Here is a 26,551-nt window from a genome sequence, read left to right on the forward strand (position 1 = left end):
AATGCCCTTTAACAACACTCTGATTCTCACTTCCTCCGCCAATGAAAAGGTTTCTGCGTTTTCCTGTGTGTCAACTGATGTTATTACACTGCACTGCTACTTTGTTTGCATGTTAGAGTTTCTAACACACTAAAATCATGACAAGTAAACCAATCGTTCTCACTGAATAACGAGAGTCAATTACAAAGGTGAAGGTCACTAGCAAAAAATATTCTTCTAAAACATTTTATCAACAGGGACAAACATCTCACCTTAATGTCATAATGGTCCTTCAAACCATCTTCAACATGATTAAGAAATTCAAAGATATCAAGTCTATCCAGACAACTATCTAGAAGCGTGTACATACACTCAAAAGCTGCCTTTCTAATATCCAGGCCATCATCAACTGTATGCTTAAACGGACCCATTTCTACCTGTTGAAATACAAAGATATGTAAATATTCTAGAAAGTAAAAGACAAGCTTAGGTAAACAGTGTAATCTAACGTACCTCTCTTATAAGCTCCTTTCTAACTTTTGTTTCATTATAAAGGTGTGGAAGAACAGTATCCAGAAGATCCCTTATTAATGATGGCTTATTATGTGCTGCTGAGTTGAATGTGACCAAAGCTACTCTTCTTACATTTAAATCTGGGTCTTCTAATGTTTTTAGGAAATCACCTGAAGAAGTCAAAGAGAAGCAATGTAGTTATATGGCAAGCTTAAAATTAAATATGCATTATATTGATATTTTACTAGTGTTGGTATTATTGCTATTTCTTCAATGTGGATCACGAAATATGATGAAATACTAAGTGAAATATATAATTTCTTTTGACAACAGTTAAACCATCACATCTGAATGTGAGTGCATTTAATTGATAATCCTATTCTCAGCACCTTTAAACGCAGGAGTGAGGGCCCCCAAAGCTCCCAATTACTTTTATAGACAGTAGTTGATAAAAAGGTGGGTGGCAAAGAGAAGTGATGGAGTCAGCAACCATAAGAACTAGTAACATGAATGACTCTCCTTAAAGTTCAAAATTAGTACTCACACTAAGAAAACTACCAACAGAAGTGGAATTTTTTTTTTTATTCAAAAAGTACTTATTGAGCATTTATGGCATGAGGCATTGGGGATACAGCTGTGGGCAAGTCAAATTTATGCTCATATGAAGTTTACATTATATGTATGCTATAGTTTACATCCCAAAGGTGAAATCTTAAAACCTGAGTTCAAAAGGTAAACAAGGGTGGGGACAGATCCACTGCTGGAATACTGTTAACAAGTGTACAATTTATCAGATGACAGAGAAATGTGCCTCCAAAAGCTTATTTTTATCTTTAACAAGAAATAGATAAATTGACAAGAGGTCTAAGAGTAGAAAAGAAGGAAACTGAAGCCTAACATAAGACAAAAAACTAGAGAAAGTGCCCAGCGACTCTAAACACAGATGTAAGTCTGACTGTTCTTGCACATGGGGGAAAGAATATAGTGCGAAGATCTTTGGAGTCACACAGATGGTGATCCAAACTGCTTCACTTGTCAACTCTAAGACTGACTTCTAGCAATTTATCATAGGCAAGAGCCTCAGTTTCCCAGTTTATAAAGTGAGAATTATAAACTTTTAGGGCCACGGAACAGAATAAATAGCATGTATGTTACTGAACAAAGGGTCTGGTACATGTATTCATTTATAGCTATTCATTAATATGTTATCTCAACCCTATGATAAGTAATCTTTTAGAATAAATGGTGGGGAAAAGGTGACAGAAGACTTAAATGTATCACAACAGCAATTTGATAAAATGGGAGATGAAACAATGCTTCAAACATCATAGATTGGTAACCTCAAGATTGATCACCCAGGCAAGTTCTGACTACAAAAAAGGGTAAGAGACAGCTTGTGTTCAAAATGAATTTAAAGCTCCTCACCTCGGTCTGTTTAGAATTACTATGATGGTAAATTGCTTTTAAGTAAAGCTCCTAAAGTACTGCTATCATTATGGACAAATAGTGACACAATCTAGGATCAGTGGTCCCCAACAACTTGGTCTAGGAATTTCAATTTTAAACAATCAGAATGATTATCATCTAACTGAGTAACTACACCAGTGATGAACACTTGCTGACTGTTGTCAACCTAGAAAGACGTCTCTAGAGATCTGGCACAGGTCTCTTCCTTTGTTCTATCTTGTACAATGCCAAAAATGAGAGCAAACAAAGAAAAAACAGGGGAGGAGAACAAAGGCAAGACTCTTCTGACAGAGACTTCCTATGAACTACCTCTACATCTCAGCTTTGGCATCCACTTATCCTCTATGTCCCTCTTACTCTGAACTAGTAATCCCTTTGTATATATAGTTCATTTAGACTGTGTTTTTGCCCCTTCTGGCCCACTGCAGAATGGAATGAAGCGGCTAAGTTTCTATGCATACCTCTCTATCCTCTCTGATGATATCCCCATTCTTTTGTCAAGAAAACACGAAGAATTTAGCTACTGAAGACTCTAGGGAAACTGATGATGAAAACGTAGAAGTTATAAAATCATGAAAAATAATAAGAGACGACCTTTTTCTTTCTTGGTTATCTCCTCTTAGGCTGACAGGGCTAAATACCTCAAGAATTATCTTTTTTAGTCTTAAATTTCCACCCTAAATTTAGAAGCCTCCACAGAGCCCCTTGGGAGCTAGAGGGACATAAGCAGTAACAGAAAATTCAGCCATCACAGCTCAGATGAGATTCATGTACAACTGGGAAGAACTTCAGACTGGTCAGCTCATGGAACACTTCCCTTTACCCATTAGTTTACTTTAGGTCATTTCCAAAACACTATCATCAAATGTGTAGTTGACTTTAAAGACATCCTAGCATATTTACCTAATTTCAATTATTTGCAAAATTATGCTTTTAATGAAACAATTACCAGACCCTTAAAAGTATTTTAGTTCCTTGGAGATATATTTAGCTACTGAAATGATTTGGGTTTTGACAATTAACTACTATTTATGCAGTATTTTCATCTTCATTTCCACTTACCTATGCAGTTCTTTAATAGTGGATCAATAGGTTGTGGATGATCAGAAATGGTAAACTTCACAGCTGTAACCACTGAGCTTCGGGCATATGATGAACCTAATTAAAAATAAATTTTAAGTCTACTGGTATTTAAGTCCGCTAAAATCCATGGACATCTTTATCATTTTCAAACCACTTCAAGTAACATCAGTGTCTGTAACTCCTTAAAATTCCTTCTTTGATCAAGAAGGATATTTCTTCTTTCCCTCAGGATACTAGTGGAGCAAAGTTTACTCATTTTGTGAAATATAATCTCGCTAGATCTCAAAAGGAACAATTTCTTCCAAAGAGGCAGCCTGAGAAACCAGCAGTGAAGGATCTACCCCTCCTAAAAGGGAACTGGTTTAACCACATCAGCAGATAAGATTATCAAATTTTTTATTAAAAATGGAAGCAATTTCTAAGAATGAATGGCCATTATTACCTTCTCCTTGGATAATAAGGGTTGACACTGGTAAATCTGAAAACTGTTCCCAGAAGTTTTCATTTGAACTTAGTTCACCAATTAACTTAGTTCACTGTAATTAATATAAGCATGGTACTCTGGCTTTATTAATTCAAGAGACATCTATCTTTTCAACATTAAGACAAGAGAGCAACATTAAAATATATTAAACACTAGAAATGACACCAGATTTATTTAATCATTATCTAACTACACTCCAATTCTTTTAAACAAGAAAATATCATTTGAACATGGCTCCATATCATAAGTTCTACATGTAACAAGATACAGCATTAGTCATCTTTCCAGGCAACCAAATACTAATAAGAATTTTTGGGGGGAAGGGGAGGGGAGAGAGGCTCAAAAGGGAGGGGAGATATATATATGTATATATATAATTATGACTGATTCATGTTGTTGTACAGCAGAAATCAATACAACACTATAAAGCCATTTTTCTCCAGTCAAAAAATTTTAAAAATAAAAATTTTCTTAAATAAGAAAATCTAGGTACCCACCTGATATTAAATACCCCTTAAGCCGTGGAAGGAGAGTTTCTGGATCAATTAGAGTGAGTTTGCCTAGACATTCAGCAACAACATTTCTGGTTCCTTCTTCTGCACACTCACAGTGCTTTAGCAATAAGGCCCAGATGTTTTCAACATATGGTTTAAGGCCCACCACTGATGCAGAGCTAATAATTTCCTTCAAGGAATGAAGCAGTAGATACTGCCTTTTGGGCTGACTGGTTATTTCTTGTAAGACAAACGGTAGGTATTCAGGAAGGTTGCCCACGCTAATGCTGCCTAATGCATAGGATGCAGCTGATTTGACTTCTTCACTAGGAGATGAGAAGGCTTCTAATATGACAGACTTTAGTTCCAGCTGCCCACTTAAGTCAATATGATGCCCAACTTCTCCAAGAGACAGTAGAGCTAAGAGGCGAATTGAATCTGTAGACCTTGAGTTCTTCACATCTTGAATAAACTGACCTACTACAGCTGGTCCTTCTTTAGGGCATGCTCGAGTAAGAGCAGCTACACATTTGGCAATAGAATAATAAGACTGCTTATGAGTAAGAGCTGTGCTCTGAGAATAAACTGGGCCAGTGAGCATGCGCAACAAATCCATATATCCTAGATTATTTGTTCCAGTAACAACCAGAGCTTGGAAAAAGTCTAGCATGGCGCTAAGAGCTCCCCCTTGCAATAAAGGTGATCTAACAAGTCCAATAAGTTCATTGAGAATGGATCCACTTATCTTTGAGAGGGAGGAGGGATACACTTTTGCTAGTGTGGTTAGAAAACTGATAGCCATCTGTGAAACATGCATATCACTTTCGCTGATAAGAGGTGGGAGCTCATCTAGAACTGCATCAATCATGGCAGCAGTCAAGCTGTCACTATAGTTTTTAATTAGAATATCTAGAGCAGAAAGGGTACCCAGTTTCAAAGCTCTCTGGTTTTTCCTGAGAAACGAGGCAAGGATAGGAACCCCTTCTCCCAGGACAGGCCTCAAATCTATCTTCAAAGGGGACCCGGCAATCAGTGTCAACGCCTTCACTGTAGTTAACCGTGTAATCTCATTCTTCAGTCTCTCCAAGAAAATCTGAAGTGTATTAGGCAAATCAGAGCCCAAATTGTCTCCAAGGTTGCAAATAATTTGTCCCATACAGGAAATAGCCCTTTCCTTGACTTCCTGATCAATGTCAGCTGCTTTTAACCTCTTAATGGTACAGGTAAATAGATCTTTGATGTAAGGAGTCGCATCAAACGAGGAAGGCTGATCTAAAGGACGAATTACTTTGACAAGTTGTTGAGTAACAAGAAGAGCTTCAGATGTAATCTTGTAAAATGGGTCTCCAACACAAGCCACCACTGGGGGGACCAAAGCTTGAACGTGAGGATGGAAGACTTGAGGAGAGTGGTTACAGAGGATTACATATAGACAGGACAAAGCATCGATCTTCAAATTTGATGAGCTTGATTTATCATTCAGTGAGAAAATGATTCCTAAAAACCCAACCAAAAAAGGAAAATCCAATATTTTTATGCATGACAACTTTATGAAAGCAAAAATATAAAACTAATCCCTAAAAGACTGCTCAAGTTTCCACTTTATATTATCTCTAAAGTAACAGAAATTCCACAAGCTCTGATAAATATTAAAGTAAAATATTTTAGGGTATGGTTTTAAACTTTTTACTTTTAACTTTAGATATTCAATATTCCTATCAAAAAGTTAGTTCCATGTGCAAATTAAGTTGTCACAAATCATCCTTTTCAAGGAAACAATTATTTAAGCTTATCTAAGTCTTAATAAATCCCGAAAGTGATACACTATTTCTTGCATACCTGGTACAAGTACAGGAATGTGTTGTGTCAGGGCCCCAGGTAATACATTTACCAGTTCAGTTAACATGTTAAAACAACACTGTCGGGTCTTCACACTTTTCTCTTTCATCTGTTTGTGCAGAGCTTTAACAATGTTTGGAACCTGTAATTATCAAGTGCTCATTAGCTGGTTCAGTTATTGGTACTTCCTCAGTTCACTTGACACAAATTACAAGGGATGGGGACAAATGGAAGAATTTTCCTGGTCAAATTCCTAACTCTGCTAACCACTAACACTTTGTTGCATCTACTATACATGTTCTCTTGTAACTATATTTGCTTGATACTGATAAATAGAGAAAAGCTATCATTAGCTTTCTACAGAGCAACAGAATAGTCTTTCTTGATTAATTTTACTCATGAAATGCTCAAGACTAAATAGAAATCTAAATAATAATTTTCAACCAAGACTTTAGGAACATAATTTATAAACTTAAATCGTACATATAAGCAATTAAAGGGAAAAAGACAAATTATGGAAACGAAATCATTAAATGGGTCCCTGTTTTTGCTTTTCACTGGCTCTTACAATGAAATCAACCTCACTTCAAATGTAGTTACAAGCAGCAGGAATATGAGTCAAAGACATCACTTCTATATTTTCTAATGTTAGTGAAACCTAAATAGGGTATCTGCTAATAAGTCTTAAGGATAGCAGGATACAGACACATACCATATTGAACAATGATGTGAGAACTAGAGGCAAAAGAAAACACCTATCTAATTAATTCATGATAGCACCTTCAAAATTTTTTGTGATTTTTATCTGCTTTCCATATACTTAGGTCAATTACTTACATCTTGGATACACTTTTTCTTCTACAATTAATCTTCAGTGTTCACCTTTAAGTTCACCACAATCTTCTAAAATTTTTACTACTTAAAACAAAATAGCTATGACACGTACATCCCTTCTCCTGGTTTAGTTGTTTAATCTCTCTCAAGATCTCTTCTGTAATCCATAAAAATGGACACATATGTACCCCATGGGGCTCCTTTAGAGACTACATATAAGATAGAAAAACGCCTAGTGTGTACTAAATATTCAGTAAATGGGGACTATACAGACCAAATATTTAGACTCTAAAAAAGATGTCCTAAAATGAAAAAATATGTATTTTATCAATAATAGGTGGCATATAAAATCAGTAATAATATCAATAATGATACATGGCATATAAAGCCTGTGTGGTAGGCTTCACTGTATGTTTAAACAGAGCATGTCATTTCCACCTTGGGTAGACAGTTTTAAGTAAACCATTACTACAAATGAGAAAAGTGAGGCTTAATAAAATGTCTAAATAACTTGTCCAAGACCACACACACACACACACACACACACACACACACACACACAGAGTCCTAATTTCTCTAAATTAGAAGAGAAAGAAGCTATGAACACAAGTAGTCCAATTCTACTGCCTTAAGATTTCTCCATTAATACATCAAAGATAATGATATTTTATTCAATCTTAAAGCTAATATTGTTCAGCCAAGAAAAATCAAGAAAACTTCAATCAGAATAAATTGTAAGTAATGTTATATGAGAATCTATGAACTATTATACAAACATATCCCAGAAATGTTTCTCTAAAGCTATTCTGGAACTCCTATTTCCATATAAAAACCATTTTAAAAGATCACATTTACTAGCAGGACTTTCAAAACCACGCTTTAAACTGACCTGACTCTGAAGCATTGTTAAAGGTGTTTCTCCCTGTTCCATTGCGTCAGGGTCACACAGCCAACTTTGCACAGGACGAGTTTGCTTCAAAAGAGAAAGGTACGCATGAAATACATCTGCCTTTACATTCTCTTCACGCTCTTTAAATCTGGATATCAGTGCAGGAGAGACGGTCTTGTAGAATTCTGGAAGCATTTCATGCCTTGTGCTAACTACAGCATCCAAGCACTTAGCAGCTGCACGTCTCACTTTCCAACTCATGTCATCATCGTCACTGTATTCATCATCACTCCCTAAAGAGAAGTTTTAATGTTAACAGACTATTAATCATAAGAAAAGTTTAATACAGAAAGTAAACTGATACTCATAACTGATAGTTTCTAACTTATAAGATATACAGCCAGAGATAGGTTTAAAAAGAACTAGTTCATAAACCAGAAGCAGAGTTTACTTAAAAATCTACACATAAACCTCTAAAGAATAATGATCTGATTGTGTTTTTAATTTGTTAAACATGTTCTCGTTGATGGATAATGAGCTGCTTAAACATCTTCAGATTACAAATATATGTAAATGTCCCAACCTTTTAAATAATATGAATAAAAGTTCAATTCAAAAGATTCACTTGACACTTAAGGAAAATCAAACAACTGGGAAGTTTATAAGATAAACCATAAAAATAATGATCACCAATGGCATATCACACTGTGAAACTAATTTTTCAGGGGAGAAAAAAGAATCCTGACATTAGCTTTGTTTGTGGCTACATGGCTTTCCACTAAATTTGTTGATGGGCTATTAGGAACAAATATGCATATTCTCAACTTATCAAAATATTATCTTAATATAGCTTAAAGAAGCTATATTTTCTCAGTTACAACAATAAAATTCTATCCACAGAATAGAGCACTAGCTTCTCCAAACTCCTGCTAAACATTACAATATTCTAAGCTTAAGTATTAATAATTCCGTCCCACTTATACCAAATACTGTTAAATCAAGGCATTTGATTTGAAGAAAAATTACAGGGCACTATCAAGTAAATATTTAAAGCAAGTAAGTTAAAGAAAAATTTCCAGTGGCAACCCAACTATGGGAATAACTTTATAGAAATATACTTGATTGAATAAGTTATAAAAATTAAATAGCCTAATAACTAAAATTATGGTTATATAAGTCACAATAACACTATGATAAAAAAAATATAAGGTATCAGAAAATGATTAGGTGTAATACAGAAAGTAAGAATGCTAAAAAGGGAGATAGGAGTATGCAGTATGGGAAAGTCCTGAGATGGGAGACTGGATGAGGGAGGTATGTAAAAGAAGTGATCAGGTATAACCCCAAAGTTTTTGGCCTGAGAAACTAAGGAGAATAAGGTGCTATTCTGAGATGGAGAAGTCTAAAGAAGAAACAGGTTAATGACCAGGCAGTGGAGGAAGGGTGGGAAGAAGATATTCTGGACATCTGGGCAGTGTATCAATCAAGCAGTTTTGCATATATGAACCTGGAATTAACAGGAAAGATCTGGGATAAAGTTTGGGTTTTCAGCATATTGATATTAAAGCCAAAAGACTAGATGAGATCAACAAAGTACAAGAAGTCAAGAACTGAGTCCAGAAATACTCCACACAGTTTAGTGATCACGGAGATGAAGAGGAATCAGCAAAGGGACAGAGCAAGAATAATCACAAAGACAGGACTAAAACAGGAGAATGTGATTTTGTGGCAGTTATATAAGGAAATGCTGCTGGAAACTGAGGAACAGGCAGAGTCAAACATCTGAGGTCACTCGCAATCACTGCAAGACTGGATTCAAAAGAAAAGGGGGAAAAAGGAGCTGGAGAGCATTTATTCTTCTGAGTTCTGTTATAGTGCAGAGAAACTGAGCAGTATCTGTTAAGAGTCTAAGATGAGATTAAGAGAGCGTTTTTGTACCTTTCTTTTTTTTAAGATGGATGAAATTACAGACTTTAGAGCAAAGGCATTACCTAAATTCATTCAAAGAATCAATCTTATAAGTATAATTAACAGGAAATCCACCAGCACATACACCCAATAACTTAACAGTGCTATTATGATTCTTTAAATAGAAGAGAGACAACTACACACGAGCAACCCTTTGCTGCTCCTTTCCAGTGAGTACCACAAATCTCAGCACCACAACATCAATCTCAGGGACCTCAGAAATACTTGTATTATTCATGAAAGTTAAGTGGAGCTTCAAATAATACTTAAAATTTCTCATTAAAAATAACTGCATAAAACAAACCAAACTGCTAGGAATATGTTATCTATATGTACAATTTTAAAAATAAGATTCATTTCCCTCCTTACAAAAACACTGTGTAATCACTGATAAGTGCTTGCCAAGAGAAAAATACTTAGTAACATTTTTTTCAGCTTATTGAAAAAAATTAAATTGGGACCGAGTAATTTTGTTATCTACTTTTCATTCAACTTATTAACTGCTTTAACAAATATTTACCTAGAACATGATTTTGAAAATGTTGCATACAGTTCAATACCTGGATGCCCCATAATTAAATCAACTTGCTCTTGCTGAATATTGTGGTTATTTACACTCTGACTATTATAAGCAAACAAACAGTACATTCTGGGGCTAAGAATCATCTCCATCTATAATTAGTTCTTTCATGAAAATATAGCAAATCCTTCTACTTAATTTGAAATACCTTGGTCGTCGTCATCACCACCATCTGCATCCATGGCATTTTCATCTTCATCTTCATCATCATAATTATAATTAGGATCATAAGTAAGATACTTAAGACATATATTTATAATGGTAGAAACATGGGGATACACTTCCTTAGGACATCTGTAGAAAAAACAAAAGCTGCCTTGAATAATTGTACTTATCTTCTTGATTCAATATCTGTCAACTTTATTACCAGATTTTTGTCTTCCCTTTAACGTAACATTGGAAAAGTGGTCTCCAGCCTTTTCAACACCAAAGATCCTTCATCTTTCCCTCTCACTGACTTCATGTTTTAGAAGAGATTTACTTTTCAAATTACTCTTTTTTAATCAATTTTAAGATGAACTCTTCCCTCCTACCACCACCACCATTTTAACACTTTTGAAGTCAGGATGATTCTTACAATAAATGGTATGACATGGTTACCGTGGGGTCACACAAAGAGAGATCTGTATACACTCTTATCTTTTCAACATACAACTATAACACAAAGGCCAAATGAATGCATTCTTCAGTAACTAGCATCACTGGTGAAAATGGCAGGGTACATTAGTTTAGGTCTGGTCCTCTAACAAACTGCTTACTCTCACTGCAAACAGCGACAGTCAAGGCACAGAGCGCTGTGCTCCAGGGCCGTCAGCTCTAGCCAGGAGTGGGGAAAACGACCTCGCCACTCAGCCACACACAAATACAGTTACTAGAACCAAGGTCTTCAAACTGAGACTCACTGCCCTAGCAAAGCAAAACTGCTGAGGAGATACAAAATTCACTAGTATGTATTTCTGACCAGATAATTAATTTGTTCTGGTAAACCACATTAAGACAACTGAAAGACAATTATATATACCTTTCCCAAGTTCTTTAAGTTCCAACAGTAAGGAGGAAACATTTCAAAATAAATGTGACAACTGTACTTTAAAATAAAGATGATATTCACCTCAAATACTGTATTGTTATCACTTATTATTTAAAACTTAATTAAAACATCTGAAATCCAAAATTCAACCCAGCTGTGAGTAAAACAATCCATTTTTCCTCACCCACCAAATCTAGATGTTCATTATTATTCTATTCTTAAGAAAAAATTTTATTTGAAAAATAGAGATCTTAAAAACTTGCCTTCTCACAAATGATTCAAAGGCTTGAATGCAGTACTCTCTTAATTCATCGTCATCTACATTACAAAATTTTACCACCAAAGGAATTATCTTCTCAAGGTATTCACCTAAGAAAAGCATATTGGTTCTTATAAATATTCATTAGTATGTTTTAAAGAAAATTTTTAATTATATAAATATTTCTTACCTATTCTATGACCAGCTTGCCTACTAATAGCAGCAATACATTGTATGTAGGTTCTTGTTGTTGACATGGAATCATTTTTGGACAACTCTGACAACAGATGTTCAATAAGATCAACAAAAACTATATTTCCACAGCTCATAACCAGATGGCCAAGAGCAATAATGGTTCTTTTCCTCACTGCAAGTCTAGGGCTGGTCAACTGGGGGAGCAGACAGGTCAGAATTGAAGGATGGAAATTAACAAGAAGTCCTCCTTGCCTTAAAATAAAACAAGAAGAAAACAAATAAATTCAAGATGTCCAAGAACTACTACAATTTCTGCCCTCTGACCATCTCTCGATTACTTCTTCTCCCTACTGTCTTTTCTCTACAAATCTATACACTTAGTTTCAACCACTTTGTTGGTTCAACTCCTCTCTCAAATCATTTCACATGTGCAGTTCAGTGATTCAATAGCAGTCAAACATCTGTGTCCTATGCCAGTACAGTGCTAAAGTCACACACAGGACAAAAGGTCTAACTGAATTTCCACTACTTATCAAATCAATAAGACTCACTCAATCAGAATGATCTCTAACTTCTATTCATTCTATAGTCTGGAATACGAGAATTTAATGTTTCCCAACTCAAGACTACTCATATATTCTGATATAGTCTATCCTTAAGTACATACACCTGTGCTCTAACCACTTTGCAAAACTAAATCCAGATGCAGTTTCCATAACAAACTTTCATGGCTCCTTCCATTTTAAATATCAGAGTACACTATACTCTGCGTTAATATTTAGTCCAACTCTGCCTTACATTACAGCCATTTGTCTTATCTCCTATAGTGAAATATAAGCTTTTTGTGTGCTAGGACAGCTCTTCGCTTTTACTGTGTATTTGTACCACATGAAGGCACTTGATTATTTTCAAAGTGAATTAGCCACAAGTAATGATGACTGTATTCAAGAAAATAAAGAGTAAAACAAAATATAAAAACTGTGCTGAAATATTTAAATTACAAATTTTACTATTTTTCAAGCTACAAGAAATATGCTTGCTATGTAATATTACATAAGTATAATTAGCTTTTTTCTTCCCTCACCCCTAACCACACATTTATAAAACAATTTAAATATGAATAATTTGACCAAGTTTTATTATATTTATCAGAAAGTGTTAATAAATGCAAGTATCTGTATATAAGTAATAGAAACCACAGTCATGTTTACCTGCTTAACATATCAGCCATAATATCTAAGGCTTCTAGCTGAACAGAGACATCTTCCTGCTTTGCTATTGCACTGGTAAGACGCCCAGTAATCTTTTTACATACATTAGCAGCTAACGCAGAGCCTGCATGAAAAAGGAACCATAATAATTTCAAAGCAAGTATGTTGAATTCCACCTTAAATTCATCTTAGTTACTAAACATTCAGCAACTCTAAGCCTGATTTAAAAACTGACTCGAGATCCATGTCAGAAAAATGTTTCAAAATAGGCTGTTTTTCAGTAAGTTATTAGACATAAACAAGAATCAGAGATAACTGCAGAAGAGTACATGAAACAGGAAAAACAATACCAATTCAGTAAACTCGCACTGCACACTATTTCTGTGCACCAGTGGGAATGCTAGCTATGGAGCTATTAGCAGCTGTAATGTTTACACCTCTAAACTGGAAAGCACATAACATTTTTCTCTACTTGAGTCATCTTTAGTAGTAACCTAATGAGAAACTTTCCAATCTAAGTAGAAATGTTGTTCCAGGAGACCCATCAATAAAGGTTATTAATGTTTTAAAGTAGATCTGTATTGTTACTGACCAGAGAGAGGAAAAACAGGAAAAAGAAACTGTGAAAGTAAAAAACTGCATGACTAACAAAATTCCTGTTAGAGCCAGAAATCAGCTAAAAACAAACATGTTTCAATGAGAGGGAAAAAAATGAGGAAAATTATCAATACAACTAATAAAAGGACGCTTGCTCCTTGGAAGAAAAGTTATGACCAACCTAGACAGCATATTAAAAAGCAGAGACATTACTTCGCCAACAAAGGTCCGTCTAGTCAAATCTTTGGTTTTTCCAGTAGTCATGTACGGATGTGAGAGTTGGGAGTATAAAGAAAGCTGACCACTGAAGAATTGATGCTTTTAAGCTGTGGGGTTGGAAAAGACTTGAGAGTCCCTTGGACAGCAAGGAGATCCAACCAGTCAATCTTAAAGGAAATCAGTCCTGAATATTCACTAGAAGGACTGATGCTGAAGCTGAAACTCCAGTACCTTGGCCACCTGATACAAAGAACTGACTCACTGGAAAGACCCTGATGCTGGGAAAGACTGAAGGCAGGAAGAGAAGGGGACAACAGAGGATGAGATGGTTGGATGGCATCACCAAATCAATGGACATGAGTTTCCGCAAGCTTCAGGAGTTGGTGATGGACAGGAAGCCTGGCATGCTGCAGTCCATGAGGTCACAAACAATCAGACGTGACTGAGCAACTAAACTGAATACAACTATAAATAACATACTTCAGAGCTGGTGAAATATTTTTGAAGTAAGTAACCAGTAAGGGTAAAGTAACAATGACATGATACAGTGAGGGAAAAAAAGCCCATCACCTCTGGGTTAAAAAATAATGGGTATGAATCTTCTTCACCTAACAAGGTAATCAAAACTTTGGATGAATTGACCTAATCTCTCTGAATTTCAATTCTCTTATCAACAATCTACATCATTATTAAGACCTCCCACATGACTGACATTTAGACAAAGTGAAATAGTACATATGCATCATCTAGCATGACAGCACAGTGATTAATAAATATCAAGTAAATGTTCCAATTTTAGTATATGTGCTGCCGAAGCGAGCACAATATCAAGTAAATGAATGAAAACTACATACTGAGACTACATTTTTACCAATATACATCTTTCCATGAAAGAGTAATTTCACTCCATTTGCAGATGAGACAGTAACTTTAGACTGTTAATTTAAGCCAATAGCTTAGTAGTCAAGATCAATTCTAAAACTTAAATAAAAATTTCTGTTGGAGATCAAAAGCTAATTACTTGACAAATTTATTAACTATAACTGTTTTAAACTTTTTAAAATTTTTAAGTAGTTATAAAAGGCTAAGCCTGAATTAAAGATACTAGTAAACTGAAATCTTTCATAGCTATCTTAATAGTGTTAAGTTTTATACCATAAATTCTAATGCAAAGCAAAATTAATACTGAAAATGGAAAGCTAATCAAAATAACTCATGATTTTAGTTATCTTTTCTCTCACTGCATACACTGGTTTAACTTTTGTGCAAGTCACTGTACATGCAATGATATAAAATCAAGTTCCAACATCAAAAATTTTCAGAACTGGCACTCCAAAGAAATACTTAAATTCGATCAAAATAACTGAATTTATTTTTAAGCAAAAATAAGACTCTAGACTCTTTTCCCTTCACTGTTCAAAGGGATGTTTACAAAGATCTCTCTCTCTCTGTGTGACCAGGAGAAAAAAAAATTAGAGGAGAAACACTTCCACTTATAAAAGGGAAATAGAAGGAAAAAACACTCTTGCTTACCACTGGAAGCTGGAGGAAGTTCTCCAATTACTGTTTTGAGGCCAATACTCGAAATATCTCGAAGTTGTTCTTTATCAGAAAGCATGTTAGTGCAGAGGGTATCTACAATTGTCTCTACTTGGTATTCTTTCACTTTACTCACTAAAGGACCAAGACTGTAACACAAAAAGAAAAAGAAAAAAATTAACCTAGGTAAAAAAACCAGAAAAACAGACAAGTAGTATAAGAATAAGAGTATTAAAAATTCTTGATTAATAAGCTTCTTGCAGTTTCCAATTTCTTCCCACTTATCTTCTTCATAGTATCATGAAACTCAAGATGCTTTCACCTGACCCCCACCCTTGGCAAACCCTTCAAATACACATCTTGTGACAATAAAAAAGCTAATTAGGAGTCTGTTCCTAACAAGAATCCCATGATTTACCTGCAATAGAAATTCCATCCAACATATCACATTTTGCCAACTGTGATCCTTTCTTCCTACCATCTAACACCAACTTCATTCAATTCATAAGCCCAAGAATTTGTATTTCTTTTATTTTCTTGTTTTAAGCATCAAGCAATCAGTTGCAGAAAGCAAACAATCAGAACCTCTCTATGCCTCCAAAGCGTCTTGTATGTCTTTCACATTAGTACCTCATGCTGCTATTATTTAGCACTGCAGGTAAGTCCACCGGCTGAGGATAAAGGCAAGCTCTCCTTCTGTCCTTCCCACAGAACTTAGCACACAGATAATACTCGGGGCATGACTGTCTACTGAAGAGCCACAGTACTCAAGACTGTACTGAATTACAAAAGTATGGCCCTGATCTTCAAAAATTTATCATCTGGTTGGTGAGGTAAGGAACTCACATATAACTATTTTAGAAATTAACTGAAGGCATTCACTACTCTGCGCAACTGAAAAAAAAAGAAAAAACTTTTAAATGCAATGTTAGTATTTATTTACAGACAGGAGACCACACATCAGAGACAAATTTTAGGTACCTGCATTTACGGGATATAGTTAGAAAAAAGAGCATTTCAAATGGAAGGATCAGATGCTAGAATGAATACAATACACACTAAAGAGATGAGAAGTCAAAAGATTGCCTGACTTAGTCATTACTCATATCAGTTTTAAACTTTTAAGGTCACTTTTCAGGGACCCCAAATCAAACTTCGATTTGTTGCTATAAAATATTGCCCCAAAAAAGGTATTAAAAAAAACAAAACAAACCAACTCTGTTGGTCCAGTGGTTAAGACTCTGCCTGCCAATGCAGGGGACATGGGTTCAGTCCTGGCTCCAGGAAGATTCCACATGCCCCGGGGCAACTAAACCCATGGGCCACAACTACTGAGCCTGCGCTCTGCAACACAAGAACCCAGCCTCAATGAGAAACCTGTGCACCACAATCAGAGCAGTCCCTACTCACCACAACTAGAGAAAGCCAGCTCACAGCAATGAAGGCCGAGAGCAGCCGAAAAAATTAAAATGAATTTGCAAAAATAAATACATGAAAACCAACAACAACAAAAGAAATAGAAAAAAGGCAAAACGGCATGCTGAAAGCTTCCTACATCAATATTTACAATAAACAATGAACTCAAAAAACAATGCCATCAAAGGGAAGAAATTATGAAACAGAATAGAAGGAAAAAAAGCAAGACTTAACCATCTGCTGTCTACGAGACACATAATTTAAAAATAAAAACAGATTAAAAGCTCAAAGTAATAGAAAAAAAGACACTATGCAAATACTAATCTAAAAAAAAAACTGGGGCAGCTATATTAACATAAGAAAAAAAATATATTCCAAGATATATTTAAAAAGAAACATTTTTACTCATAAAAACATCAGGAAGACAGTTATAAATATGTATGCCTCTAATCATACAGCTTTAAAATACATGGAGCAAAAATTGACATTAAAGAGAAAAACAGATAAACAGACAATGATAGTTGAAAATTTTAACACTGCTTCTCTCAGTATTTAATACCAAGAAAAAAAAATCACAAAGGATATATACATCTAAACAACACTACCAGCTACCTCGACCTGACATTTGTAATATACCATACCCAACTTCCGTAGAAAACACTTTCAAATATACACAGGGAGCATCCACCACAGTGAAGTCGCTCAGTCGTGTCCGACTCTTTGTGACCTGATGGACTGTACAGTTCATGGAATTCTCCAGGCCAGAATACTGGAGTGTGTAGCCTATCCCTTCTCCAGGGGATCTTCTGACCCAGGAATCAAACCAGGGTCTCCTGCTTTGCAGGCAGATTCTTTACCAACTGAGCTATCATATGCTGAATCATAAAACCAATCTCAATGAGTAGACAGAACAATACAAACCAAAACAAAATAAACTTCTGTGAAATCTTTAAAGAGTATGATTCTGATCATATGCAATTAAGTTAGAAACTATTAAAAAGAAACACCCAGATAACCTCTTGAAAATTGCTTCTAAAAAACTGGTAAATCAAAGAAAAATCACAATGGAGATTAAAAATGCTTCAAACTGAATGATAAAAAAAATAATCACAAACTACTTGGAGAAAATATACCTTTAAATGTTTAAGAATTAGGAAAGGAAAAAATGAGCGGAAAGAAAAATAGTAAAAAAAAAAAAAAAAGCAGCAGCAGCAGTCAGTAAAATTAGGCAACACACAATAGGGAAAATGACAAACCTTAAAGTCAGTTCTTTGATAAGATTAGTAAATATCGTAAATCTTGATTAAATGAATTGAGGGGGAAAGAGAGAAAACAAATTCCTAAAATCAGGATTAAAAGAGGGGGATATTCACTGACAACAATTGTTAAGGTAGAATATCCCGAGGAATGAACAGAAAGTACTGTAATAATTATGAGATAATGCAGTTAACGGTTAAAAGATCTAATATTATTTTAATTGCTGATCCTCTTCAAATATTTCTATAGCTTCAACAGAATTTCAATCAAAATTTGAGCAAGCTTATTTTTAAAAAAGAACCTGAGAAACTGTTTCTAAAATTTACATGAAATAAAAAGAACTTAAAAACTCAAAATACTTTTGAGAAAAGAAAAATGAGTCCAGAAAACTTACATGACCTTACTTCAGACTTCTACAGAACTGTACCAGTGTTTCTCAACCAAGGGAGATTTTCGCCCTTCAACAAAAATTTGGCAATGTCTGGAGACCTTTTTGGTTGCCCCTACTGAGGGGATGAAGGAATGCTACTGGCAAAAATAGTGGGTAAAAGCTGAGAGACTGCTAAATATCCAACAATACATGGAACGTACAAGATAGTTCCCCATAACAAAGAATTATCTGGCCCCAAAACCCAAGAGCACCAAGCCTGAAAAACCCTGAGCTATGCTAACAAAACAGTATGGCATCGGCATTAGAATAGACAAACAGATCAGTGGAACGTAAGAGTCTGGAAATAGACTTAACACTCTTATAGTCAATTGACTTTTGACGGAGATGCCAAAAGTGTTTTGACAGTACAGAAAGGAAGATGCTTTCATTACATGGTACTTCAACAACTGGATATCCATATGGGAAAAAAAATAACCTCAACTTCTACTTCATAAAAATTAATTCAAGATAGATCATAGGACTAAAAATAAAAGCTGAAACTATAAAGCTTTTAGAAAACAAGGGAAAATCTTTGCAACATGATATAAACAGATTTCTAAGAACACAGAAAGCAATAACCATAAAAGCTGAAACGAATTTATAAATTAAGTCAAACTAAATTTTAAAGTAAATTAAAAATTTAAGATCAAATTGGGAGAAAATAATTAAAAACATATATGTGCAAAAGGACATATACCCAGAATATATGAACTACAATTCAGTAATAAAAAGACAACCTCAATTTTAAAAAATAGGGAAAGTCCACAAAAAAATAAACGGCAATAAACAAAACTGCATTAAACATCAGTAGTCATTCAGAGAAATGGAAATTAAAACTACACCTATACACCAATTGGAATAGATAAATTAAAGAGCAACAGAACCAGGACTTCCTGGCAATCCAGCAGTTAGGACTCCATGCTTCCACTGCAGGGGGCACAGGTTTGATCCATGGTAGGGAAACCATCTGGAATGTTGAGAGTCGTAGCCAAAAAAAAAAAAAAAAACGTAACACAACCAACCATTGATGATAATGTCGAACAACTGGTACTTTCACATAAAATGGTACAAACACTTTGGAAAACAATATCAGTTTCTTAAAAGTCTAAATGTTCGTGTGTGCTAAGTCGCTTCAGTCACGTTCGACTCTGCAACCCAAGACTGTCAGGCACCTCTGTCCATGGGATTCTCCAGGCAAGAATACTGGAGTGGGCTGCCACTGCCTCCTCCAGGGGATCTTCCCCCACCCAGGGATGGAACCCGAGTCTCTTACGTCTCCTGCATTGGCAGGCAGGTTCTTTACCACTAGTGCCACCAAATAAACAGCAATTTCATTCTTCCTAAGAAATAAAGACATATGCCCTGAGAATCATACAAGAATGTTCACACTACCTTTATGCACAATGGCCAAACCCTAAAAAGATATCAATGAACTACTAATCAGCAGCAAAAAGTCACAAAACACTAATATATCCAAAATAAAACCAACTTAAGGTGAACAATGTTGACCTCTAGTAAGAAGTTGTGAGGTAAGGATACAATTTTATGTTTTTCAAATGGCAATCCAGGTTTTTTAAAAAAAGGTTCAACTTTTCTCATGATGCCACCAACTGCATCATATAGTTTCCATTCTATTTTCCACTACTGGTCTATGAATGTGTCACTACCCCACTGCTTTCATCAGATAAACGTTAACATATGTTTTCATATCAAGTAGGGTTAACCAACACATCTCCAACTCCAGTGATTTTCAGGGCTTTTGTGGTCTATTCAAGCAAATATCCTGCCCCTCTTTGCTCTTCATACCAAAATGCTCTTTAGAATCAACCTGTCTAGCTTATGGGGAAAACTTACTGATTTTTCGAGTTAGGTTAGCACTGAAATAACCCAGAACTAACAAGTCTGTTGAGTTACTCTACCAGGGACCTGAGATGTCTTTCCATTTGTTCACAAGTACATTTTCACTATTGGTCAAGAGTATTTTAAAGTTTTTCTCCTATAAGTTTTTTAAAAGATAAAATTATATGCTTACTATTTAAACCACACAATATCCTCACCCAAAGTCACCAATGTAACATCTGTTACATTTATTGCTAGGCATTTTGTCTTTCTGTTGCTGTAATAAATAGACATTTGTTTCCATATCTTGTTTTATTTGCTTATATGAAGGCTAATTTTTGTTCATTAATTTTACAGCACACTCCTTCACTGAATTTTTTATTCTCTTTTCTTGATTGACTTGTTTTTGCCTATGACCTTTTAAAATCCTTTTATGTCTTAATTTCCTCCCCCTTGTCTTACAGTAGCTAATGCCATCAAAAGAAACCTAATGAAGATAGAGAGATACTTGTGTTCCTGCCTTTAGTGTGAAAGTATCTGGTAATTTACTGACTTTTGGGTTGAGGTATAAATGTGTTTGTGCACTTTTTAAAAAAGGACCTATGGATTTCTTACTATTAAATGTTTTACTTGAAAAAAAACGATGAATTCACTTTAATGATACAAAGCATCTCTGACCTGTTCTTCACTCTGACATTAAATATGATGCCAGTTTTCAGAAGGTATTTCATTCCTCTAATTATATTAAGTAGTCTAGGTGTTGGATTTTATTTTTTTCTTTCCATGAAGAACCGAAGTTGAATCTCTTCCGTACCTTGACAACTAACCAGATAGTTTTTCCCCGATCTATTAACATGATGAAATAAACATATTAATAAAGCACATATTATTAAATTGTCCTTATATTCAGGATGAAATTCACTTGGTCATGGTAAATTACACTTAATATACTACTGATTTTATTTTGAACATTTAAATGAAACTGAAGTGTAATCTTCTCTTTTAGTGTTATATTTAGTCAGAATTTGTTATCAGTATTTTGTTTAAAAGTAGTTTGTTCTGAAATAGTTCTAGAACTATCTGTACTGGAATTATCTGTTGTTTGAAGTTTCAAAGAGTGTGTGAAAAGATTTTTGGGCATGGAGTTTCTTTTGGGTGATGAGTTCTTTGATAAATTTTCCAATTTCTTGATAAAGCTACTTAGTAATTTATCTATTAGGACTTTCCCTCCTCCTAGAACCCGTTCTTGAGTTTTATCTCCTAATATAGTATTTGTTTATATCTTAATTTCTTTCTTACATTACTAAATATATGTCATTTTCTACCCAAACTGTTAAATTTTAAGTGTAAGAGATCATCAAAAGCTCAGGTTTCTAACAAGATTCATACTCAAGTGAATAAAGATCTGTGTACCTCTCAATCTGAGACAAAGCCTACTTTTTATTATTATTTTTAAAGGCTAGTAATTGCTCAGCACATATGTTAGACAAAATTTTATTTGTTAATAAGCACATACCAAAATAAAAGATGAAAATAACTACTGAAGTAAAACTAGACTCATTTGCTCTATTCTGCAACTTATTTTTTTTGAAGACCCATTTTATTTTAAACTTGCAAATGTCCCAAATTAAAGTTGTATTACATGTCTAGAAAAATCTATGCTGACCAATGATCTCACACTTTGCCTGTTTTTACAGGCAAATGTGTAAATCATAAATGTGTAAATCTGTAAATGTGTAAATTTACAGATGTGTAAATCCTTAGCCTAAAATAAATTTAAAGCCTTTGTAAGAAAATTCAAAAGTAATAATGAGAATGCTCTATTTAAATTAATACCAAATATTATATGCCACACAAAATGAGATTAAATTCTATAATTTAACTTAATAGGAAGCCACAGGTTGTACTTACCAATAACTATGTAAATTTTAAGGATTTCTAATATTTGATACACATAAATTAAAAAGATGCACTAATACCATTTACCAAGAACTCAAATTCTCTACCCAGCTGTCAATATCACACCTAAAAGATTCTCTCAATGCACCACTCTCCAAGGTAACAGGAATTCTTTGTAACTATTGTATCATCAGTGTTAAGTGAACTACGGTTTTAACTGCTGCTATCCTTTACTAAGTCTTATTATTTTTCACTTCCCTTATCATTGGTTTTTAAACTCCACCCTACCTTGGAATATACAGTAAGTAGGCCTTTTAACCTAGCTAAAAAATCTGGCCAAACAAGTAAGAGAACTACTCTTTCTAAGGTTTCATAAGATATAAGTACCATTGTCCTAGCCAATATAGAAACTACATATAAGAATATGTGTGGTTCATCGCAGCACTGTTTATAATAGCCAGGACATGCAAGCAACCTAGATGCCCATCAGCAGACGAATGGATGAGGAAGCTGTGGTACATATACACCATGGAATATTACTCAGCCATTAAGAAGAATTCATTTGAATCAGTTCTAATGAGATGGATGAAACTGGAGCCCATTATACAGAGCGAAGTAAGCCAGAAAGATAAAGACCATTACAGTATACTAACACATATATATGGAATTTAGAAAGATGGTAACGATAACCCTATATGCAAAACAGAAAAAGAGACTCAGATGTATAGAACAGACTTGTGGACTCTGGGAGAAGGCGAGGGTGGGATGTTTCAAGAGAACAGCATTGAAACATGTATATTATCTAGGGTGAAACAGATCACCAGCCCAGGTTGGATACATGAGACAAGTGCTCGGGCCTGGTGCACTGGGAAGACCCAGAGGGATCGGGTGGAGAGGGAGGTGGGAGGGGGGACCGGGATGGGGAATACATGTAAACCCATGGCTAATTCATTTCAATGTATGACAAAAACTACTGTAATGATGTAAAGTAATTAGCCTAGAAAAGAAAAAAAAAAACTTTTCATCAAATAAATAAATAAAAATAAAGCAAATAGGTGAAACAAACAAAAAAAAAAGAATATGTGTGTCTACGTACCAAGTATAAACACTAAGTCAAGTCACCTACAAACTCTAAAACACTTCACAAAGGCATAGAACAAAACTAAGATTTACCAGTTACCATATTGAGCTTCTTAAAAGTTGAAGTGGTAGGAAGCAAGTAAAAAACAACTCACCATTTGACAGCTAAATTCTGTACCTCTCCATTTTTATCTTCCAGTAACTTCAAAATCATTTTCACTACCTTTCTTTCACTATCATCATCCAACTTGATGGAATCTTTCTGCAGTTCTGTCATCAAATCATTTGTAGCCATAAACCTAATAAAAGATTAAAATTTGTCAGTAATTAAAATTTGTAAACATTAATAAAAATCACTGTTTTCAAATCCAATGCTATCACTCATATATAAGTCCTGATGTACTCTTTTAAATAAGGTTATCACTGGCTTTATTTTCCTCAGGTTAGTCTTGATTTCAAATTTATTGACAGGACCTTCAATGAATGCTCCTTCAGGCTAATAAAGCTGACCCTTGAGCAACATGGGCATTAAAGGTGCCAACCCCCCATCCTCCACATCTCATCAAAAATCCATGTATAACTTTACAGTCAACATCCACCTCCACACAATTCTCCATCTGCAGATTCAACCAATGGCAGATGATGTAGTATAGATGGTATGCATTTAATGAAAAATTTTTCCATGTTAAGTGGACCCGTGCAGTTCAAACCCACAGTTCTGGAGTCAACTATAATTGCATCAAGGCTTTTAAGGGAAGAAAAATGCCTCTTTACTTTTACTTTGTGTGATTTGAATTTTATCTAGGAAGTCGTTAACATTAAGAATACCTTCCTGTGTAATACTGTTGTGTCAGATTGGGCAGCTCATATTACAGCCCACTGGGAAAATTCCAAAATGCAAACTCTCACCTCCATCCCAACTCTCACCACCAGAATCAAGTGTATTTTCAAAAGGATGTTTTTGAAGCAGAAAGCTGTTGCATCAGACATCCAGCCCCCTTTCCTTAAGAACCACTGCCAAAGGACAAAGTTTTAAACTATACACAAGTATAATTCTTATAAAGTCTTGTTAAACTGCTTAAAAAGAAAAGCATTATGGTCAAATTGGGATAACACAGGTAAATTAAGCCTGTGCCTTTAAAAAATTAACACAGTTCTAACTGGAAGCCCCTTCCCATTTTACATGATGAAAAAAAAATGATTTTAAAATCGCCTAACAGTCCAGAAAGTTAAAAAAAAAAAAAAGAAAAAACTGAATAGAACCATGCACGCACTTCTACACACAAGGCATGAAAAGCATCTTCACCAATTATTTTACTTAAATAAAATCCATTAGACAGGCATATCAGTTAGGAATCTAAGAATCTATCTAAGAATCTCTAAAATGTTAATCATGAGGTTGAAGAGAAAACACGGTGATCATCAACTTAAATTTAAAAAAGCATATCATCCCAATAAAAAGTTATTTTATAGTTCTGAAGAAACTACTGGTACAGAGATTCCTTCATTTACCATTTATTTATTCACTGCCTGATATGCTACAAAAGCTGGATTATGAGCAAAGGACCCTCAGAGAACTTATACTCTAATAAAGAAGTTGATTGATTTCAAAAATCTATAATTAACAGTTAAACATTTTTAAAAGCTGAAATGAGCATCAGCAAAATGAGCAATAGATAATATTTTTAAAAACCAGAAAACTAGATTGAGATAGTAAGAATTACTTTTTAATTGTGACCCTGAAACCAGAAAGTTCCCTCTGGTAATCTGTTAAAAAGTTTGCACTGTAAATCTTAAAAAGAAGTTGTTTGACCAGTTTGAAAGCTGTCCACGGCAGACTGAACAGCCAATTTGTAAAACGTCTCTTACACATTTATTGCTTTAGGTATGGTGCTAAGGGCTGAAATGACAAACTCAGACCCAGTCCCTTCCTTTGAACTTTTCATCTCACATGGCAGACAAACAGGTAAATTGGACAAATCTCACACAAACTTTTAAAAATACTCAAGGATGTGTGGCAATGACCACACCAAAGAACTGACAGTTTGGATTTCAAAGGTTTAAGAGGGGTTTCCATGGAGAAAGCTGGTTTGGGATTTTAAACCTGTGTGCGTGGTGGTGGTGCTGGGGAGGAGCATAGCACCCCAGAGTGAGGAGCAATTCAGGGTGTCTGAGACACAGGGAAACCTGATGGGAAGACGGAAATACAGGCTGAGGTTAAGATGGGAAAGGTTGTATATACTCATCCACTATGTCCTGAGAACCTTTTATCTGCCAGGTACTGTACTAGGTGCTATGGATAAAAGGGCTAGCAAAAGCAAACACAGGTGCTTCCTGCTACCTTGAAGCTTACGTAACAATCAAATTGAGGCATAATGATTTTTTTAAACTACATGTATGAGTACTTACATCATATGTAGTTAAGAACTGAGACAAATGCTATGAAGGAAAAGGACATGATACAAAGACAATGGGATAACAAAATAACATGGCCTAGACTGGAAAAAAAATTGTATATCAGAAAAGACTGAGATCCTAAACATGAACAGGAACTGTGTGTGGGGAGTGGGGAGGTTATAACCAAGTAATAAGCAAGGGCCAAAAGATTAAAGAGATTTGAAGACCTTACTAAGAGTCTAGTCTTTACTATAAAAGTGATGGGAAGCTACTGAAAAGCATGTGAGGCAGAGTCAAAGAGTAAGTGCAATGATCAAATTAACATTTTGCAAGTATTACTCTAGTTCCACTGTGGAAAATAGTTTGAAGAGAAACACACTTCACTTAGCAGACTGAATGGAGAACAGTAAGGAGAGCTACTGCAGCGGTCTAAGTGAGAAATGATCGTAGCAAGAATTAGAATTATGGCAGTCAACGGAGATGGAAAAATGGACATACAGCCAATTCTCATTATTAGCAAAGTAAAATGTGTTGTAACCCCCAAATCAATTCTCCAATGCTTTCACGTCATTTGCAGACATGTGAAGAACCATGAACCATTTGAATCATCCAAAGCACGTATCCACACACACTCCCAGCTGACACTGCACAAGGTGATGGTCTGCCTTATTTCACCTCTCGAACTGTAAACGAGCGTCCTCTTCTCAGTCTATCTAGTGCCACTTTTTTTTTGCATGTCTGTGCTTTTTGTTGGTAATTTTGCTATTTAGAGTGAGCCCTCCGGGTGCAGTTCTGAAGTGCTAGCTACTATCCCTGAGAGCACACAGAAGGTCATGATGTGTCTTCCAGAAGAAACACATATTAGACAAGTAACTACTGGAAAGCAAGAAACAACCCTATTTGAGATTTACAAGATTAAACATTGCTAGGCTTTTGAAATGGATGAGATATGGGGGTAGTAATGGATGAGCTGAGTGTAAAGAAACAGGAGAGGAAACACAGGACTTGGGTGTTACAGTGGGTATGTATCCAATCCAGTCTTAATGTTACTGA

General features: G+C 35.1%; 1 protein-coding gene across 1 annotated transcript in view; it reads right to left on the reverse strand.

Moving 5' to 3' along the window:
- The window catches only part of CAND1 (cullin associated and neddylation dissociated 1), a 36,034-nt gene that overhangs the window by 3,178 nt on the left and 6,305 nt on the right, over positions 1-26,551 (reverse strand). The window contains exons 2-13 of the mRNA XM_020900485.2: positions 23,257-23,400; positions 15,175-15,329; positions 12,826-12,949; positions 11,610-11,866; positions 11,424-11,529; positions 10,279-10,424; positions 7,583-7,875; positions 5,860-6,001; positions 4,024-5,517; positions 3,022-3,117; positions 493-662; positions 252-416 (exon numbers count right to left, since the gene is read on the reverse strand). Coding sequence (XP_020756144.1) covers positions 252-416; positions 493-662; positions 3,022-3,117; positions 4,024-5,517; positions 5,860-6,001; positions 7,583-7,875; positions 10,279-10,424; positions 11,424-11,529; positions 11,610-11,866; positions 12,826-12,949; positions 15,175-15,329; positions 23,257-23,400 — 3,292 coding nt within the window. The remainder of the gene's footprint in view (positions 1-251; positions 417-492; positions 663-3,021; positions 3,118-4,023; positions 5,518-5,859; positions 6,002-7,582; positions 7,876-10,278; positions 10,425-11,423; positions 11,530-11,609; positions 11,867-12,825; positions 12,950-15,174; positions 15,330-23,256; positions 23,401-26,551) is intronic.

Source organism: Odocoileus virginianus, chromosome 24 (assembly GCF_023699985.2).
Source record: "Odocoileus virginianus isolate 20LAN1187 ecotype Illinois chromosome 24, Ovbor_1.2, whole genome shotgun sequence".
Classification (NCBI taxonomy): domain Eukaryota; kingdom Metazoa; phylum Chordata; class Mammalia; order Artiodactyla; family Cervidae; genus Odocoileus; species Odocoileus virginianus.